The 16,243-nt window shown below is 33.5% G+C and overlaps 1 protein-coding gene across 3 annotated transcripts; it reads left to right on the top strand.

Annotated features, from left to right (window-relative positions):
* Nucleotides 1-9,770: 9,770 nt before the first annotated feature.
* On the top strand, nt 9,771-15,725 carry LOC126699900 (autophagy-related protein 13a). Of its 3 annotated transcripts, none has more exons than XM_050397868.1 (4): nt 9,771-9,935; nt 10,339-11,873; nt 11,982-12,163; nt 15,171-15,725. In XM_050397868.1, exons 2-4 carry the CDS (start codon nt 10,479-10,481, stop codon nt 15,478-15,480), a joined length of 1,887 nt encoding a protein of 628 aa, XP_050253825.1. In that variant the 5' UTR covers nt 9,771-9,935; nt 10,339-10,478; the 3' UTR covers nt 15,481-15,725. The 3 variants fall into 3 exon arrangements, with proteins under 3 accessions (XP_050253825.1, XP_050253827.1, XP_050253826.1); XM_050397870.1 differs by having other exon boundaries at nt 9,792-9,935; nt 10,473-11,873; XM_050397869.1 differs by lacking the exon at nt 9,771-9,935 and adding an exon at nt 9,973-10,119.
* The last annotated feature ends 518 nt before the right edge of the window (nt 15,726-16,243 follow it).

Genomic DNA, 16,243 nt, shown 5'->3' with positions numbered 1-16,243 from the left:
CCTTAGAAAGAACATAAAATTCAAAATCTCCCTAATTATGGGCTCAAGCAATCAAATTCAAATTCAATACCTAGTCGTTGTTTATAACTCCCGTCTATAACTACTAAGGTTATATCATTTTGTAGTTGTACTCTGGTTATATAATGTATTATAAACCCAGATTAAAAATACTAGTATTACTATTTTCATGTGTGTTCTAATAAATATTACTGTTTACTCCAAAAAAAAAAAATTCAATACCTAGTATAGTTGTATTATATTATTAGTAATTAAGGTAGTGGTGGCCTTGAATGATTAAATTGGACTACTCTATAGCTAAGGTGCACCTTTTGTTACGTGGGCCGTGTATATGACGAATCCATTAGAAATGGGCTGATTACTGGTGAGGTCTAGGCCCAATGATAAGCCCAGTTAAGAACCAGTGGCCCGGGTACTGTCACAACGCTCTGCACCACAGAGTCAACGGGCTACATTTCATTGACGGAGCCGAATAAAAATTCTGCTCACTTGGGACAGGTTTTAATAATAGCACACGAGGAGTGGACATCTAAATCCAACATGGGCTTTCCAAAAAATAAAACAAAATAATCAAGGCCCACAAAAGAGCTAACAAGTGCCAACTGCCATGTAATAAACCCCAAAAAAAAAAAAAATCTTTTTAATTTAGTGAATTGTCATTTAGTATATTAAATTCAAAATTTGTCATTTTAATCCATTAACTTTGTTGTTTTAGTCATTTTATCATTGTTGTTTGAAAATTTCTGTTGACTCTCTTAAAAAAATACATTAGAGTTGTCAAAATTAATAGACGAAAAATAACAAACTCTAAATTTAGTGTACTATAAAATGATAATTCAACAAAATATATATATAAGGACAATATATATTGTGTAAATTTTATCACGTCAAAATACAAAATTATGATTGAAGATAATTAAAATAAATATTAAAATTTATTTTAAAATTTTAATAATAGGTGGAGAAAAATTTTAAAGTTATTGAAACTTTTTTTTTAGTCAAAATTAATTGAAACTTGAATAATAGAATTATATCTACTATCATATCGATTCATAAAATAAATAAATTTTAGTTGAAATGTAATGTTTAATTTTTTTTTTTTTAATTTGAGTAATAGAGTTTCAACTAAATTAAACCACCATAACAATTTATAGAATATAAACTTATAAAATATAAAGTAATTTTATGGCCGAGGCAGCGTACAAACAAGACTGTCTATGCATAAGTCATACCCCCAAAAAAAAGTTATTTGGCATGCCAAGTGTAGCCATTTGTCACATAGTATGTTGGGTAATTCTACCATACAAAAAAGAAGAAGATAAAGATAAAGATAAATTACTCCACAATCCAAAATCAAAATACTAATTACTATCTTAAATATTTATAATCCACTTAATAATAAAAAATTTACAAAAGAAAAAGAAAGTGAAAAAAACAAAATTTACCCAGTACATCATTTTTGGAAAGTAAAGTACCATACAAAAAAAAAGAAAAGAAAAAAAAAGGATAAAGAAAAATCACTCCACATTTCACACTCTAAATACTAATTACTATCTCAAATATTTATAATCCACTTAATAATATAAAATTACACTGATGAATAAATGGAAGGGTTTGGTCCTAAAGGCTCTAGAAAGTGTGCCGAGGACGAAAACTTCCTTGGCCAAGCTTGGCTGAGGTCCTAGGAAATGGATTGACAGCAAAGATGGCAATCCCTGAAATTCGTTTGGGGTGGATAAGCACTGCAGAGATATGAGATAAGGATGAACCCCAAAATATCTGGGAAGAAAGCTGCTACCTTCGCATTAAATGCACTGCAGCTAGTCCCCTGGCCGCATTAATGTAGAAGTGATGTCCGAATAGTGTATTTTAGCCTTATAGCTACTACTTGAAGACTTATGAGAAAGACTGATGGGACAAGTATCAACCCTAACCATCTAACATACAGGTGGATGGTTGAGGTGAGAGGAGTGGAGAGTATAAAAGGAGAGGAGAAAGAACAAAAAAGGGGGATCGGAAATAAGAGAGAAAAAATACTGTAGCAATTCACAATCAAATCTGTAACACTTTCTTAGAACAATATATTAGAACTATTGTCCTTGGATTTCGCCGAGGACGTTCTTTCTTCATTTCATAATAGTCCACGTTTATCTTTTTGTCATCAAGCCTATCTATAATGTTGTTTGATTAACTAAAACCTAGTGTTTTAACCCATTCCTCTAAAAATTTATTGTTGTGGGTCTCTTGGGCCAAAGTCCGTCCACGTGTTGGGCTAGGTACTCAAGTTCGGGTCCTTACATTTTATATTATTAAATGGATTATAAATATTTAAGATGATAATTAGTATTTAGATTTTGGACTGTGGAGTGGTTTATTTTTATCCTTTTTTTTTTTGGGTATGGTAATTTAGTTTTAAGAAATTAAATACTGGGTAAAAATTTACCCAGTATTTACAAAAGAAAAAAAAAAGGTGATTTTTTTTTTTTTTACCTAGTACTTGATTTCTTGAAATTAAAGTACCATATAAAAAAAAAGATAAAAATAAATCACTCCACAGTCTACAATCTAAATACTAATTACTATATTAAATATTTATAATCCACTTAATAATACAAAATTTACAAAAGAAAAAAAAAGTGAATTTTTTTTTTTACCCAGTACTTCATTTTTGGAAAGTAAAGTACCATACAAAAAAAAGAAAAGAAAAAAAAAAGATAAAGAAAAATCACTCCACATTCCACACTCTAAATACTAATTACTATCTCAAATATTTATAATCCACTTAATAATATAAAATTTACAAAAAAAAAAAAAAAATACCCCGTATTTGATTTCATAAAACTAAAGTACCATACAAAAAAAAAAAAGATAAAGATAAATCACTCCACAATCCAAAATCTAAATACAAATTACTATCTTAAATACTTATAGTCCACTTAATAATATAAAATTTACAAAAAAAAAAAAAAAAGTGAAAAACAAAATTTACCCTGTACTTGATTTCTTGAAAGTAAAGTCCTACATAAAAAAAAAAAAAAGATAAATCACTCCACAGTTCACAATTTAAATACTTATTACTATCTTAAATATTTATAATCCACTTAATAATATAAAATTTATAAAAGAAAAAAAAAAGTGAAAAAAAATTACTCAGTATTTGATTTCTAGAAAGTAAAGTACCATACAAAAAGGAAAAAGAAAAAAAGAATAGAGAAAAATCACTTCACATTCCACACTCTAAATACTAATTACTATCTTAAATATTTATAATCCACTTAATAATATAAAATTTACAAAAGAAAAAAAAATTGAAAATTTTTTTACCCAGTATTTAATTTCTTGAAACTAAAGTACCATACAAAAAATAAATAAATAAAGAGAAATCACTCCACAGTCCAAAATCTAAATACTAATTATTATCTTAAATATCTATAATCCAATTAATAATATAAAATTTACAGATGAAAAAAAAAAGTGAAAAAAAAAATTTACCCATTACTTGATTTATGGAAAGTTAAGTCCTATACAAAAAGAAAATGAAAAAAAAAAAGATAAATCATTCCACAATCCATAATCTAAATACTAATTACTATCTTTAATATTTATAATCCACTATATAATATAAAATTTACAAAAAAACAAAACGAAAAAAAATTTACCTAGTACTTGATTTGTTAAAAGTAAAATACCATACAGAAAGAAAGAAAGAAAAAAAAGATAAATCACTCTACAGTCCATAATCTAAATACTAATTACTATTTTAAATATTTGTAATCCACTTAATAATATAAAATTTACAAAAGTAAAAAAAAAGAAAAAAAAAATTACCCAGTACTTGATTTCTTGAAATTAAAGTACCATAAAAAAAAAAAAAAAGATAAAAATAAATGACTCCACAGTACACAATCTAAATACTAATTACTATCTTAAATATTTGTAATCCACTTAATAATATAAAATTTACCAAAAAAAAAAGTGAATTTTTTTTTCTTAGTACTTGTTTTTTGGAACGTAAAGTACCATACAAAAAAAAATGATAAAGATAAATTACTTCACATTCTACACTCTAAATACTAATAACTATCTTAAATATTTATAATCCACTTAATAATATAAAATTTATAAGGACTCGATTTGTAACGACCCAAAAAGGATATTGGGTTCGCACGTAAACAGGCCCAAACAATATAATTTGTAGAGCGTAGGTGTTAAGAACTAGATTAACTTTCGTAGAATGAAAAGAATTACCCTCACGTATATTGAAGGCTCAGAGCTGGCACAACAATCAGTTCTTTTTTCTCTTGTAATAGATACAGTTCTTTTGCTTTTTCCGTTTTTCTTCTTCAGTCTTTGCTTTTTCTTTTTTTTTCTTTTTTTTTTTTTTTATTTATGTTCTGATCCTCCCTTCCTGCATGTTCTTCTTTCAGTTTATATACCACCCTCTGTGTTCCATCCTTACCACACACGTGTAGGTTGGGTTCGGAGGATTTCTTTCTGTCCCATCTAGCGCCTCCTGGAACTTCCTATAGGCAGCTGTAAGGCTGCCTCATTACTGTTCAGGTATCACCTCCACATTAATGCGGCCAGAGAGTTGGTTGAGAGGCAATTAATGTGGAGGCAGCTGTAGTTATAGATATTTGTTTGCCTTTTCTTTCTTACCCTTGGTCTGTTATCCCATCTTCAGTGGTGACATAATTCCGAGGTCCGATTGTAACAAGACTGCGTCCTGATCATCCTCGGACGCATACTGCCGAGGAGTATGGTGTCCTCGGACGAATACGGAACTCTACTTTTGTGATATTGACTATCCCACCTCGGTAGTTACCCTTACGACCTGACTTAGGCCTCCTCGGACGGATATGCATCCTCGGATAGACCACAGGCCCAACGATCCTGACCTTAATGGGCCTGTTGATTGATTGGCCCCCACAAAATTTATAATAGAAAAAAAAATTTACCCAGTATTTGATTTCTTAAAAGTAAAGTACCATACAAAAAAAAAAGATAAAAATAAATCACTCCACAGTCCAAAATCTAAATACTAATTACTATCTCAAATATTTATAATCCACTTAATAATATAAAATTTACAAAAAAAAAAAAAGTGAAAAAAAAATTTACCCAGTATTCGATTTCTTAAAACTAAAGTACTATACAAAAAAAAAAAAAAAGATAAATCACTTCGCAGTCCAAAATATAAATACTAATTACTATCTTCAATATTTATAATCTACTTAATAATATAAAATTTACAAAAGAAAAAAAAAAGTGAAAACAAATTACCCAGTACCCAGTACTTTATTTATTGAAAATAAATACCATAAAAAAAGAAAAAAAAAAGATAAATCACTTCACAGTCCACACTCAAAATACTAATTACTATCTTAAATATTTATAATCCACTTGATAATATAAAATTTACAAAAGAAAAAAAAAATTTACCTAGTACTTGATTTCTTGAAATTATACTTGATTTCTTGAAATTAAAGTACCATACAAAAAAAAAGATAAAGATAAATCACTTCACAGTCTACAATTTAAATACTAATTACTATCTTAAATATTTATAATCCACTTAATAATATAAAATTTACAAAAAAAAAAAAAAAAATTGAAAACTAAATTTTACTGTGTTTAGAACTAAAAGGAACCTTCTTGAGAATAAAATAAATTGAAAATTCCTAGAAAGAAAACATTTTTTTTTCAAGAATTTTCAAACATTCTCACTAAAAACCGATAAAGCAAAATAGATCAAACACAAACTTCAAGCTTCAAAAATATTTTATGAACTTGAATCTAATCATATTTTTCATCCAATTTTATAATTATTTGAAAAAAATTTAATTTGAAATGAAATCATTTTCATTATCTTTAAAAGTCAAAAACAAAAAATAGTAAGACCCAGATGAAATATTCTTGACTTGGAGACCAAAAACATCCTAAAGATTAGACAGGAACCAGTTTAAAATGAAAACAAAAGATGGGGTTCATTGTCTCTTTCAAGGTCTATATCACTTGAATGAAATTTAAAAATGCTATACCACACATTGACCTCTGTTGATGCCCATTTTTTGAATCCATGCCCAAAGGCCCATACGGAGGAAAACCCAATGAAAAGCAAGGCCCAAAGACCCACCAAGAAGATCGAAGAGCAAGAAAGGTCCAAATAAAGAAGTGCAAGGGAATGGGATTCGCAGCAAAATACAAATCTGCCGCAGAATACAATTCTTTGGCAAAATGGCTTCGACAGACAAAGACAAATTGGGCTTAAGACCCTTTTGATCCAGTCAACATTATCTGGCCCACAAAGGCCCAAATTCTTTTGTATAAAATGATAGGCGTGAAAACTGATGTGAAGAAGTACGATGAAAAGAAATAAGGAACGGCAGGAAGTGTCAGCAGCAGGAATCACATGAAGGAAAGAAAAGCCAAACCAAAGGAAAATGACAAACGTAGCAGGAAACGCGTGGAGAAATAAGACAAAACACGCAGCAGACCAAAACAAAACTAATCTGCTACTGCAAAAACGGCATGGGAGGCAAACACCGAAGATAGTAGAGCAAGCACAGAAGGGCCGGGGCACTACCAACCTGTACCCAGCCAATATAAGGGAGGTGGGCCCACGGTCAAAGGGATTCAGAGGGTGTGGTTTGGTGGTGGGGGGAAAAAGGGGTTTATATTTGGTTTCCTGCCGTGACTTCTTTTGGGAATATATCTTGCTGGGATGGTATCTTACCCAAAAGAAGTAATAAATGGTTGGAACCATCTGATGCATGCCATAGAGCTAGGTAGTGAGGTAGCCTAATCCTTATTTAGTCACCTAGAGGTAGAGGTATACAGCAGGAACAAACAAAAAGGAATTTTGTTGTGAGATGAGTAGCGTTGCAGCAGACATTTACTGAGCAATGACAAGGGCAACCAATGGGTGAGTGGGTAATCTTGAAAGGATGCCCACAACAAACCAAAAACAGTTGGTGAAGCCCTAGGGGTAAAAGGGAGAAATTCCATTGAATCAGTTTGCTATAAAAGGAAGGTAACCATGGCAGAAAACAAGGGACGGAGAGGAGAAGGAAAAAACAGGGGAAGAGAGAAAAACACTAAAAAAGGGAGACCCAATGGAGGGAAGCACTTAAGGGGGAAAACCCATAGTAAGAAAGTAGTAAGCACTCAGAGAGAGGTACCTAGGAAAAGGAAAGACCAAAAAGGGGGAACAACCCACGGCAGGAGAGTAATAAGAAACTAAGAGTAAAGAAAGAACGGAGAGAAAGAAAGAAAGTGGTAAAACAAAGAGAGAAAATATGGCAGGAATAGGGACATGCATCAATAGACCATTTTTTCCCTCCCTCTTAGCAAACTCACTCTTTGATGTCCCTAAAAGTAATAGCCAGTAGCCATTTAAGCCTATTCTCCAAAATGCACAACTTTGATGGCAAAAGCCTATGACAAGGTTGTTCAAGTTGGGGTTTGAGTTCTTTCTTGGTTTACTTATCCTATGGGAAGATTCAATACTTGATTTTAATTGCAAATATATTTGATTTCTCTCATTATAAATTATATCTGTTGTATTTAATTATTCTGCTGTAGCGCGTTTTTTATCACGTCTGCTGCATCGATTATCCTGTTGTGGTATTTTTACTTTTTGTACTAGTTATTCTGCTGTAGCACCTTTTCATTATATGTACCGTGTTAGCTATTATACTAGCTAAACCTTTTCTGCGGAAACTTTCTTCTTTATTTGTTATTACGTGTTTTACTTTTGACACAAACTAATCATTGTCCTGCCATAAGTATATATATATATACATATATCTTGTTTCTAATGTTTTGCAAAATATATTTTATATATGTACATGTGAATACGTAAAAGTATATATACTCATATATGTATGTATATATTTGAGAATATGCTAACCCATTTAAACTAACATTTGTTTTATGGGTATTTTCTTTGGGTTTTAGATTTGTTTATGTGTAGGAAGTAGAAAGTATTTCTGCAGTAAAAACGAAGAGTAGTCATTCACATTGCAAAAAGTTTTATTGCACGGCAGAAGACTTTAAAGCACAGTAGACAGCTTTAAAGCATAGTAGACAGCTTTAAAGCACAACAGAAAGCTTTATTGCACAGCAGAAAGCTTTAATGCATAGCAGACAGCTTTATTGCATAGCAGAAGGGTTTACGGTAGAAAGCTTTAATGCACAGTAAGCAACTTTAATGCACAACAGAAAGCTTTGCTGCAAAGCAGGAAACTTTATTGCACAGTGGGAAGCTTTATTGCACAGCAGAAAGTTTTGCTACATAGCAAAAAAAGTCAGTCCTACGGCAAAAACTGGAAAAAAGTTCCTTTTGCGGTAGAAACTGGAGAAAAGTTCATTTTGCGGCAGAAACTGGAGAAAAGTTCCTTCTACGGCAGAAACAGAGAATAAGTACCACGTTCTGCCCACCGTAAGCGTGCTCCTGGCAGACAAGGCATAGTTTGTGCACAAGCTGGACCAAATTGAGTTGCAGTTGGACCGGTCTTAACTCCCTTACTCAGAATATTTAGGCCCAATACTGTAGGAGGCAGCCCAGCCTGATACAACCAAAAAAGGCCCACTACAACCTCTTTATGCACCCAAACCAAATTAGAAAAACTACTTCTGCTCATCGAAAATTGTCATAACCAAATCTATGCATAGAAATTAACATTATAAAACAACAACAAAAATTACTTATGAAATCACAAATGATATTTGATATTTACAAGTCATAGTAATAAAAGTAACATGTTATAAGGTGCCTCAATAAAGTAAAAGTGAATTCAAAGTGAGTGAAAAGGAGAGGGGAAAAAAAAGACACGTGAACAAAGAGAGATCCTTATGTGTGAAAGGTTCAAAGGATTTCTCCAAGAACCAAGAAGAAGAAGATGAAGAATTAACAATCAGAGGAATATAAACCATATTGTGCCACTTAGCAAACAATAGATTAGGGAAGAGTAAAAATCAAACTTGAAAATTAAATTAAAATGATTAAGTAAAAGAAAAAGTATAAAACCATTCTTCAAGACTCGATGAAGGTCATTTTGGTGTAGGATTTGATCTTTCTAGGTTTTGTAGTGACTTCAATCAATAAATATGAAAAGGATTAAAAATCAAAATCATGATTTGAATACCAAATACAGAACTCAAGGAGGCAGAGACATGAAGGTTTGAGAGAGGCGGTTACATGGAAGAACCCGTTAATTTGAGATCTCTCAAAAGTGCTTGACAAAAGAAAAACCCATATGTTTTGTTTTTTGAGTTTTTTTTATAGAAAACCTAGATGACTGGTAGCAGGTATCTTATTAAAATTAAATAAACGGACCAGATTAAAACAAGTGAAATTTATAACTAAGATTTAAATGGGTATCATGTCAAAAAAAAGATTTAAGTGGGTAGTTTCTTTAAAAAGAAGAAGAAAATTTAAGTGGATACCGTACCTTTCCAAAAATAGATTGACCCTAATATGTAATTGAGTTATTGACAAATTGGATAACTCCACATTCATAATACTAAAAACGTATTTTTTTGTTTTTGTCTCATTAATCTATTATTATATTATATTATTTATTACACATTCTGAAATTAAAAGGGATTGAGCTTTATTAGCAAATTTTAATGAATAGAAAGAGGAATTTGCGTCATTTGATGCTTCTAGTTGTTTTACTAACTAAACGACAACATTTGCTTCAATTCCTTCGTATTCGTAAATATACTATATTAAAATTCAGTTAATGAATATAAGTACCAATTATCTGAAATAATAAATAAATAAAGACCTGTATGCTCTACGCTATCCTCAATTGTTGCTGCTACGTCTTTGAGTTGGGTTTGGATAATCTCTCCCCAATAATTTGCTTTTTGGGTTTGTACACCACAATTCCACTCGTTCTTATCTTTGAGTAAGTTTCACATTCTCTCTCTCTTTTTTTTTTTTTTTTTTTGTTACTGAATCATATATCGTATTGCTTGCTAATTTATTTTCTTTTCGTCAACCCAATTCCTTGATCCATTGCTTTTCCAACCGCTATGGCTCATTCTTTTGCTTGATTTCTTTTCCAGCTTATTGGGTTTGTTTATTTTTTGGTAAAGTTTTAATCTTTATTTATTTTATTTTTTTTGGAGTTAATCTATGTGGGTATGGGTTATCTGGGTCATTGATATGTTGCTTAGGGACAGTTTTTGATTAGCTTCTTCTGTTTACAGTAATTTGGTTGTGTGTGTGTGTGTTTGTATTCGTTTCTTTTAATCCTTGAATTTGTCATAACATGTCATTTGTTTTTTGTTTTTTTTGGATTGCTTCAGAATTCATGTTGGTTGTCTTTAACCGAGTTTGGCAAAGAGTGGGCTTTTCTGGGTATGGATTGTTTGTGATGGAAGTGGAGTGTGAAAAAGAGGGATCGGGAGGTGGGTATTTATTAGTTTGATATTTTTTGCAGAGAAAGATGGATTTGCAAAGTAATCTTCAGCCCGAATCGGGAAAACTGGAACAAATTGTTTCGCAGTTTTTGTTGAAGAGCTTACATATCATTCTAGACTCGAGGGTTCCTTCTCTTCGTCCACATGATCGTAGTGGTGATCTGTCGTTGGGTTCTCAGGTCAGAAGGAGTGACAAATGGTTCAACTTAGTACTAGGTGACCGCCCTGCGGCTCTGGATAACTTGAATTTCTGGCATAGGAATGTGATGGATCCAATGATAATTGATGTGATTCTTGTTCACCAGGGGTCTAATTCCCCATCTGTGGCAGTAGGGGGATCCGTTGAGACAGTTATAGAGAGGTGGGTTGTTCAGTATGAATATCCACGAGTTGTAGCTGCTCAAACTGGTGAAAGTTCTGCCATTTACAAGAAAACATATAAGAAGTCGATAATTCTTTTACGGGCTCTTTATTCACAAATGAGGCTACTCCCAGCACATAGGATCTTTCGGCAGCTAAGTACATCAAGTCGGACTTATAATTTTGATATCATTTACAAGGTGTCTTCATTTAGTGATCCATTCTCAAGGGCGGAGGAAGGAATGATGGAGGAACACAGTTTCCCTGCTGTAGAGGCCTACCCTGGCCGCCTTTGCATATCTGTGACATACCGCACAATGCTATCTGATTTCAACCTTGAGCCCTCAACCTCAATGACACCAAAGATTATTACAGATTATGTTGGTAGCCCCAACACTGACCCTTTAAGGTCGTTTCCCTCCTCAGGGAAGGGTGTTAGTGCTACCTCCTTTCCATTGAGAGGAGTACAAGCTCCAGCTCCTGTGCCATTACAACGTCCACACAGCTGGACAAGTGGCTTCCACAGAGCAGCTTTTTCTGCACAGAATCAACCCTTTGTTGGATCTCCACCTGCATATTACCCGTCTCCCATGCCATATGATTATCCTTCTCCACCTGCATATTATCCATCTTCCATGCCATATGATTATCCTACTCCACCTACTGATATTCATGGCAATAGAGTTCAACATTATAGAGTGCCAACCCATCAAAAGGCTATCAGTTATGATGATCATCAACTTTCACCTCCATTCTCGCCATCTCCATCCCCGTCTTCCCCATCATACATTTCTAATGCTTATCCTATGCAGACGCGTGTACGCTCAGAAACTGCCCCTGTCAGTATACCACTTCCAATGACGAGCAGAAGTTTTAGATACCTTTCTCCCAATTCTTCTGATCCAAATAGAAGTTCTCTTCCACCTTTATCTCCCAGAAGCAGAAAGACTGATCCTTCATCACAGGAGTCTCCATCTGGAATCACATACTTCAGGAAAATAGAGTCTTTAAGGTCTGCCGAGATGCAGCCTGTGACAGCAAATCATTATACTGGTCAGAAGGTAGTCCTGATTTTCCAATCCTGATACTTTTATTTATACATCTCACTCCTGAAGTTTAGTAATATTTTTGTGGTTATCTGATAAGACAAATTATTATGTGTTTCATAGGTGACCAGAGATAGCAAAGATGATTCAGGGCGGTTCTCAGGATTGTTATCTTCCAGTGGTTCACCACGTATTGGATTTTCTAGAAGCTCCAGCAGATTATCTTTCCAGGACGAATTGGATGATATTGACTTTTCATATCCCTTTGATGTTGATGATGTTGATACAGCGGATTTTCATGCCAGGTACTTCAGTTTACCTCATAACTATAGTTATACAAGTCATAAACCATCTTCTGCTTAGTATCAATGTTTTTAGGCCAGTATTTGTACTTTTCAGAGGTTTTATTTAATTTCCCCAGCCACCTTCCCTGCACCCTTCTTAATAGTTCTCCTACTGTTGGTTATAACTTATAGGATTGCAGCTTCTTGAGCTGCTTGGTTACTAGATTTTGAGGAATAATCACTCTGGAAAAAGGGTTTTGAAATTGAAGTTTGTTTGATTTTAATGGTCTGAATATAACAAATAAATTATATCACAATCTTGATTTGCATTTTATGATGGAAAGGAAATGGCTCGGTTGCATTGAGTCTGATCATCATTCACTAAGAGCAGTTATGCTTGGGTGTCTGTCTTCTCTTTTTTGTCTTAGTTGAGGATTCTATTTGGACTAGGGAAGCCTGTATTACCATCTTTAGCATGTTTCATGGTAAAGAACTTAAGTAATGGGAAGAAGGAAGGAAGAGGAAAGGGGGAAGAGGGAAGTACAAATATAGGCAAGGTTAAAGCTTACCTGATGGTTGCAATGGTGGTCTTTAACTGGTTCATAATGTTAGTGTTATCATTACATGAAATCAGAAATAAACAAGTTGAGAGAGAGAAATACCCAGCCAACACTCTTGGGCCTGTTAGGTAATGTAAAGAGAAAATTGTTTTTCAAAAACCTGTGATGCAGGAGCATAACCAAAAGTTATTTCAATATCATTTTAGATTTTCAGTGGACAATTTCATATTGTAATGTAGTTATTTGCTTAGTTTGGATTAGTATCTGAGTTTGGTTAGGACTAGTTGTTTATCATTAGCATTTGTTTAGGATTATCGGATTAGTATTTGAGATTGTTTAGGATTATAGATTAGCATTTGAAATTGTTTAGGATTTGTTTAGTAGAGTTTATCCTTATCATTGTAATTTCTGGAAGCTGCATATAAAGCTCCAGATGATTTCTTTTGTATTTTCAGACTATGATTATTATTATTTAGATTATTTGCAAAATTTGCTTTGCGTTTGTTTGGTGGTGAATCCAAACGCCTTAGGTAGGAAGCCTAAGGTCAACTGTAGGACTAATCTAGGTGGGAAGCCTAGGTTGTCCTGCATCAACCTATTTTTAAGAATAAAAATTCAAAACCATTTTGTGTTGGTTTTTAATGAAAACACACCTGGAAAGTTGTAATTAAAAAATAAAAAAAATTCTAAAAGAAAAACACAAAAAAAACGTTTGGATGGGCAATCAAACAATCTGTTCTCTCTATTTCTTTTCTATTATGTATATCTCCATTTCTCTTTCTCTTCTCAGTTTCATCATTTATTAACATTTCTCTCTCTCTGCAGTATTATTTTGAACTTGGTTTGTTACATGTCCATTAATGTGTTGCATACAAGAATCCAGGTCTAGTTTCATTTGGTTTACTTCTGCAACATAATTATGTTCTAACTTCAGACTACCTTTTATTTGTCAAACAATGTTCAAATCGCCCTCTCTTCTTAATTTACTGTTTCCTTCCTGATATTTATTCTGGTATACCTTCGATACTTTTTTACATTGGCAACTAGCAACATCAAAAGCTTTAGTTCTTCTACATGGACACAGTGCTATGCTCTCTCTTGTTGGATTTTGACTAAGAAGCTTTGCATTGTTAAGACACTTTCAAAAGAGATGTTGATCTTTCTTGTATACCTGCCTGTGAACCCCCGGAAGGAGGCCTCTTGTCCTCCACTAAGCTGTGAAAAAGGCAGAAAGTATTCATAGCTGTAGTAATTTAAACAAGAATAATCATCCGAATCATTCATGAACATCTCAGCAAATATGATAAGAACATTTATAGCTCCCATAGCAATAACACATTGATCTACTTGTCACTGGCCTGATCTTGGGCCTTGACTCATCTTTTGTAGATGTGGAGACCCCATAATGTACACATTACACAAAGAGCTGGGCATGTTAAGTCTTTGTTGTAGTACAGTTGAGTGAGTTTGCTTTATCCTTAGGAACTTTAAGCACACCTTGTGATGCATATGGTTTACCAAACTTCTGTTTTCTTTATTATTGACAGGAATTCTTTTTGTAAGATCCTATGAATCGATTAAAACCTTAGTTTCACACTACAACTATAATGATTTAATTGTACCTATTTCTAGTCAAAGTTGCTTTGTGGAGGAGGCTATATTTGTTGGATGAGGTTTTTGGATGAATCTGGCTTTTTAGGACTTCCCCTACTCTTAAACACATAGCACACTAAAAGTCTGTGTAAAGCCCCTGATAAGTCCACTGGTTCCTGGCTTGTGTTACTTTACATCATGCACCTGCCAGTTGCATATCTGTTCTCTGTATATTGGATTCTCAATTTGGTCCCTTGCCAACCACAACCCAGAGATTTGACATTTCTCTTTCACTTGCCAAGTGCAGGCAACAGTTTCATATTTTATATGACCATCATGCATCTCTCAGTTGCCTAAGTATTCTGGTCTTAGTGTTCATGGGGAATGGCATTGTGCTAGAAGTGCACGCTGCTAGCCTTCCTTGTTCAGGAAGATAAAGTAAATACACCCAAAGTTGTGGACTTTCGGTTCCCCATCACCCCCCCCCCCCCCCCTTTTGTAACAGTAGTTACTGCTTGGTGATTTAATCTTTCCAAATATTTCCTCCCTATTTAGTATCGTAGGTCTAAGAATAAAAGAGGTCACGATTCTTGATGGGTGACGTATGAGCTCTAATTTATCAGCTTGAGAACACGTCAAGAATATATTTTTCTGGAACTAACACTGTTGTATACTTATTTAAATTTATCCATTTCAGTCATTTGTTGCTTGTACATGAGTTTGTGGTTACACAATACTCTCTCTTCTGGCATTTGTTGCTCATACATGAGTTTCTGCATTCACAATTATTGTATTTTGTCTTCTTGTAATATGTATGTAATTTACAGCTTTAGTATCATTTTGTATTTACTTTGTGTAAATATTTGGGTGTACAGTCAGAATCTCGAGGGGAAAAAAGCTTCTGAGTTTACTTCACAGTCATTGCCAATTGGTAGAAAATCACAAGATGCTGCTGTTGGTGAACTTGTTCGCATGCTGAGGACAGCACCTCCTCTGCGCCAAGATCCAAGTTGTTACTCATCCCACTCAATGAAGACTGAGCTTGAAGGAGGAGTTGCTACAGCTTCTGGATTCTTTATGCCTCGGAAGACAGTTGATGCACTTGAAGAGCTCAGGAGTTACGGAGACATGAAAGACCTTCTACTCTCTAAGAGTGGGAGGGTGATTAGCAAAGAAGAAGCTTGAGCCAGTTGTTGCTTTGATGGTTTCATCTTTGTTTATAGAAAGAAGATGGAGTTGCTGCCATTGAATACGAACAGAAGCACCGTCACAATTCATGGTTCTTCTGTTTCTACAGAATGGAAACTTCAGGATTAACAGATTATGTAAATATCATAAATGAAAATTGTAACTGGATTTTCATGACAATTACTATGCTAAAATGTTTCATGACCATTAATATATTAATGCGTATAGATAAAATTTCCTGAGCTGGTTAGCTGCAGCTAGCATATTATATCTGATTTTTAAGACTTTAGGAAGAAAAATAAAGCCTACAGTAAGGTTTTCTAAGAAACACACAAGAAAAATGCAATGACGGTAAAAACTGCTGGAAGTTCTTTGCATTCTGACGCTCCAATATTGTACAGGCTGCATGGTATTTTCTGGAACTACTTAATAGGATACTCAATGTGTATCAGTGTACAACAACCATAACAAGGTAGAGCCTGACTGATAAACAGGTTATTAGTAATGTACTATAAAAGGCCACGGCTAAATTTCATTCCATCAATTTAATGAAATTTCCAGATTTCCCTTGATTTGATATATATTTCCAAGAAAAAAAAGCGATGAGATATTGATTTGAAGGACCTATAAAATTACACTAGACACAACGATGAAGCTCACACATTGAAGCTGTAAACTGTATTTTTAAGTTTCTATGGTTCTTGAAGTCACTTTTATATAAACTTCTTGTAATCTGCATGATTTTTGTTGTGGGTGGTTG

The sequence above is a fragment of the Quercus robur genome, chromosome 9, assembly GCF_932294415.1.
Source record: "Quercus robur chromosome 9, dhQueRobu3.1, whole genome shotgun sequence".
In the NCBI taxonomy this organism is placed as follows: Eukaryota; Viridiplantae; Streptophyta; class Magnoliopsida; order Fagales; family Fagaceae; genus Quercus; species Quercus robur.
This window is presented reverse-complemented; position numbering and strand designations above follow the sequence as displayed.

Excerpts from the sequence above, each read along its gene's own strand:
- LOC126699900 (XM_050397868.1), top strand. The coding sequence starts at position 10,479 with ATGGATTTGCAAAGTAATCTTCAGCCCGAATCGGGAAAACTGGAACAA. Across the intron at positions 11,874-11,981 it reads ATCATTATACTGGTCAGAAG|GTGACCAGAGATAGCAAAGA; the intron begins GTAGTCCTGATT and ends TGTGTTTCATAG. Across the intron at positions 12,164-15,170 it reads ACAGCGGATTTTCATGCCAG|TCAGAATCTCGAGGGGAAAA; the intron begins GTACTTCAGTTT and ends TTGGGTGTACAG.